We start from the raw sequence: 5334 nt of genomic DNA on the forward strand, positions 1-5334 counted from the left end.
AATTATAAATATATTCTCAACTGTTTTAAATATTGATAATGAGCAAATCAGCGTATTAGAATGATTTCTGAAGATTTAAAATAACTTCAAATACAAATAGGAAGCAGTTATTTTAAATAGTAAAAATAATTCAAAATGTTACTGTTTTTGCTGTACTTTGGATCAAATAAATGCAGGCTTGGTGAGCAGAAGATAATTCTTTAATAAAACTACTGCAAAATATTGATCTAACGAAAGAATAAAACTATCAATTAAAAATACTGCTCTACAATGCAGCCTTCTGGGGATCTCTCCATCAATGCACAGTCACTGAAAAGAGGTGCAGGAAAATATAGGTGCACGTTAGGCTACGCGTGCTACGCACAACCTACGATGTAGCTACGGCGTAGATCCGACACAGAAGTATAAATCAGCCTTTACGCCGATGCCCAGAGACGTGGCTCAAAAGTGAGGCTGTAGTGTGTAAGCGTCCGACCCCCATAGATGTAAGACTACGTTTTCACTAGTGCGTTTTCGTTTTAAAACAGCTTTTTAAAATGAAAGCATTCCTCGTCCAATATATGGCAATATATATGTTACTGAAATATATTATTTGTAGCTTATGTCAGGCTAATCGCTACACCTGCTTAGCTTTTCTCATGTAAACACCCTGTTTTGTTATGAAAATAGGCAGAATCTCATGAAAATCACATACAAACCATTATACTGTCGTAATCGTGTGTATAGAGCTGGGCGATATAGCTAAAAAATTATTGACATTTTTTATAACCTTTTTTAAAACAAAGAGCAAGATAAAAAAATTTTTACATTTAACCACTGTATTTTTAAATTAACTCAATTTATTGAGTCAAACAACAAATATTTTTTGTTTTAACAGTGAAACACAAAATAAAAATTAAACAAATATCTAATTTCTAATGTTTTATATGCAGATTAAATAGGTTACATTTTTGGATTGTTTTTCCGAGGCCACAGGAGGGCGCAATGAGCAAAATATGCAGCAATGTAGCACATTAAATTGTCAACACAAGGAAATAACTCTCTATAAAAAACGTACGTTCTAAATTAACTCATATAAATCAAATATAATTTCGTAAATTGCATAAACAATTATGAACAAAACAGTATCACGTATTTATGCATTGCTTAATACAAAGAGCCGAATCGCCCATCACGCAGATTGCATTTAAAAACATATGAGACGCAGTGAAAAGGAATAAACCTCCACAAATTCGTGACGTGTTTTCTAAAAGTTTAAACTGTTTTAACTTTGCATGGTGTCGTAAAATCATGTACTAACTGTATAACACACAGACCAGGCGACTATGTAAATACTGCATCTCATCGTCACACATGGCTTTCGCGAGTGCAGCAGTCATATTTGTCCGTCTAGAAAATGCGCTGAATATGCATTCTGTGTGAATGGCTTGGTTTCGGTTTTAACCTAATCAAGATCTTCTACGCATTGAGCTAATATATTTCTCTAATATTTTGAATGAATAACGCAGCAACTGCGCGTCTCGTGGGCTAGACTAACAAAACATTAAACTACAGCGTCACTTACATCATCATCACCGCATCTCGTGCTCTACTGATGACGCTCCCTGACGCACACCTAACATTCGATTGTACTATTTTTGCATTCAAATGCAAATGTTTATTTTAAATTCGACTAATATTCATTTTTTTATTCACAATCTCCTCATCACAGGCAGGCACAGCACTCATGTTTGTGTTTGTGTGTGCTGTCTGCGTCACTCATAACACGTGCCTATATCATGCACTATATCGAACGTTTTTTATATCGATATCGAAGAAGGTGTACCATCGATAAATATCGATACCGTTTTATCGCCCAGGCCTAGTTCATGTTTCATCCGTAGGAATGTTTTTCTGGGTTTCTTAAGTGAACGCGGAAGTGTGATGGACGTTTGTCATTGGAGACAGAGCGGGTTATGAATGCGTAATATGATTGACATATGAGCAGCGAATGAGCTTCCTCTGAGTCAGAACAGCGATCGCGGAAGAGAAAACACAGGCAGAGCTGCTAATGCTCATCAGTATATCACTGGAAAATGAATGAAAATTATGATTCTGTCTGAGCTATGCATTTTAGGATGAAAACGCACTAGTGTAAACATAGCCTAAAAGATGTGGAAACTGAAAACTATTTGAACTTTATTAAAACTATTTGCACAGATTTATTGTGTTGGTTACATTTTGTTCCTTTGTGCTTTGGTTTCTTAAGTGAACGCGGAAGTGTGATGGACGTTTGTCATTGGAGACAGAGCGGGTTATGAATGCGTAATATGATTGACATATGAGCAGCGAATGAGCTTCCTCTGAGTCAGAACAGCGATCGCGGAAGAGAAAACAGACAGACAGACAGCGCTGGAAGCAGCTAATGCTCGTCAGAAAATCAGTGGAAAATGAATAGAAATGATGATTATTTCTGAGCAATTCGTTTTAAAACAAAAACTCACTAGTGTAAACGCACCCTAAAAGATGTGGAAACTGAAAACTGTTTGAACTTTATTAAAACTATTTGCACTGATTTATTGTGTTGGTTACATTTTGTTCCTTTGTGCTTTTTTTTTTGTTTGTTTGTTGTGCAGTGGCTCAGGACATGAGTCTTTGAGTATGTAAAAACTTCAAAAAGCTGAAAAAATATACGTTTTTTTTTTTGTGTTTTGAGGTAATGTAATCTTGTTAAAAACACATTTCATATCGAACAAAAAGTATCGTTCAGTAACCGGTATCGAGGTCAAGGTATTGGTATCGATATCGAACATTTTTGAACGATACCCAGCCCTACGGTCCATCTTTGTCCTTCTGGGTAAATGCATTGTCGATAGTATGTTTTTTCACCCTCAAAGACCGAGATAGCTGCCCGCGGCTAAAAATAACTATTGTTCTTAAATGTTTAATAACTTTTGAACCGCTAATCCTATCTGAATAAAAAGTGTTGTAAAGCGGAGATTCTCCGGAACATTTTTGAACGATACCCAGCCCTATGGTCCATCTTTGTCCTTCTGGGTAAATGCATTGTCGATAGTATGTTTTTTAACCCTCAAAGACCGAGATAGCTGCCCGCGGCTAAAAATAACTATTGTTCTTAAATGTTTAATAACTTTTGAACCGCTAATCCTACCTTTTAAATGCTTTAAAAAGTGTTGTAAAGTGGAGATTCTCCGCTTTTCGGAGATATCTCATTTGTCTTATTTGGATATTCAGAGGCTCCGTAGTGTACGTGATTACGTCATCACATTTTGACAACATTGATTCGTCAGAAGAAACTAATGCATTTCATTCCTCTGAGCCAAACAGAAACGATTATTGATGCTTAGTCCCACCCCGTGCCCAGATTGGTTCAAACTGTTCCATATTCAACCAATAAACATAGGTTTTGGTCTTTTGAACCACCATTTAGGATTTTTCATTAGAAGTTTGAACAAACGCAAAGTGAAAGTACAGTCTGTCATGCGTGCATGAAAACAAACACAAAATAACACATTAGCATGAGAGCACTCTCTGAAAAAGCTCAGAAAAACACTTTGACATAAAACAAACCAAAAACAAGAATGAAACAGCGGTACATATCGGATAAAGCACTGGAATTTATGTCTTCGCGTCGCGCAGCGATGTCCTGGTAAAATTGATTCCGACGCAGAGTACAGCCAGCGGATCGATCATATATATTATGTATATTATGTAAATAATTCTTATATAGTTCATAAAGATCATTTTCACTATTTTTTTTGTTGCACTCTGTATATTTCTCACTCATTTTGTGTGTAGTTTGTGGATCATTTGCACTGTTTGTATTTTTGTTGCAGAAGACAATTTGTCCAATTGTTTTCACTAAACAGCTGCACGGTTTGTGTTTGTTGTTGTTCATACTCAGATTGAAAATATATTTCTCTGAAAAAAAGTCACTTAGTTACTGTGTTTTGTTATTAGACCTCTGTCTCGAGACCACCTGTACCTGAGTCTAGATCACTCGTATCGCGATTCATCCTTGAGCCCGAGCCCATGTAGCAGCCTTTCCTCTCGTAGCTGGTTCTCCGACGCATCGTCCTGCGAATCCATCTCGCATGTATATGATGACGTGGATTCAGAGCTAAATGAAGCAGCGGCGCGTTTCACCCTGGGCTCGCCGCTCACCTCGCCCGGCTGCTCTCCACAGACTGGACCACATGAGGAAGTGTGGCAACAGCAGCATCATCATCACATGGCCTTCACTCACTCCCTTTCTCATTCGCCTGGCCATTCTCTCTCGCCCCGCCAGTCGCCTTGCCACTCACCCCGTACCAGCATCACAGATGAGAACTGGCTGAGCCCTCGCTCACCCTCACGGCCCTCTTCACGTCCAACATCGCCCTGCGGGAAGAGACGCCACTCCAGTGCTGATATATGCTACCTGGGCTCTCTATCACCCCATCACTCCCCGACTGCCACGCCCGGCCCCTCGCCCAGGGGCAGCGTGACCGAAGACACCTGGATAGGAAGCCCGTCTATGGGTGTGTCCTCTTTCCAGTGTTGTCCCTCTGAGGCTGACATCCCCTCCAAGACAAGAAAGACATCCCAGGACTGTTCAGGAGCAATCCAGTCAGGAAAGGGTGACCTGGTCATGGATGACTCTGGGAATGTATCTCCTTTGCTTGACTCACCTGCTGAGGAAGCCATGCACGGATTAAAGAAGGATGGATCTGGAGAGCAGTTTCTTTCTGTCCCATCTCACTTCACATGGAACAAACCCAAACCAGGACACACACCTATTTTCAGGTAAACTCCCTCCTCTGCTTTGAAGTGACAACAGAGTAACCATTATTGAGTTCATGTGAGTAAAGCTCTACAATGCTTCTTTCTTGCAAGTGTTCATGTGTATAGACTAGGGATGTGCGGGTCTAGTCGACTAAACGGTACAGCTCCTACTAGTCGACACTGAAAACAATAGTCGACACTGAAAGCCATAGTTGATTACACGACGAAAAAAAGAAAAACAAAAACATGATTTTATCATTCACATTACCATCATTTTAACATTGCATTTAAAACATTTTAAATAACAAGTTAAAATAAAACGTTTGAAAAATAATACATTATTTTTTAAAGTTTATCTGGGCGGAAACTACATTTTTACCTCAGACCTCACATGCGTTTTTGTTCGTGTCAGTTGCGGCGAGTTAACAAATGACCATGCGAAAGATGAGAAGGTGTGGGATTATTTTGAATTAGAAGGAAACGGAAAAGTTTTGAGTAAACTGTGTAATGTCAAATTGTCTTACAATAACTCTACTGGAGCGATGCGTAATCATATTCAATACAGGCACG

At 38.9% G+C, this 5334-nt stretch overlaps 1 protein-coding gene across 1 annotated transcript in view; it reads left to right on the forward strand.

Annotated features, from left to right (window-relative positions):
• Positions 1–424: 424 nt before the first annotated feature.
• LOC107664367 (nuclear factor of activated T-cells, cytoplasmic 3-like) overlaps positions 425–5334 on the forward strand; it is a 57777-nt gene continuing 52867 nt past the window's right edge. Inside the window, exons 1-2 of the mRNA XM_016454917.1 lie at positions 425–447; positions 3961–4785. Of these exons, the coding sequence (XP_016310403.1) occupies positions 425–447; positions 3961–4785 (848 nt within the window). The remainder of the gene's footprint in view (positions 448–3960; positions 4786–5334) is intronic.

Source organism: Sinocyclocheilus anshuiensis, unplaced genomic scaffold (assembly GCF_001515605.1).
Source record: "Sinocyclocheilus anshuiensis isolate Anshui unplaced genomic scaffold, SAMN03320099.WGS_v1.1 scaffold307, whole genome shotgun sequence".
Classification (NCBI taxonomy): domain Eukaryota; kingdom Metazoa; phylum Chordata; class Actinopteri; order Cypriniformes; family Cyprinidae; genus Sinocyclocheilus; species Sinocyclocheilus anshuiensis.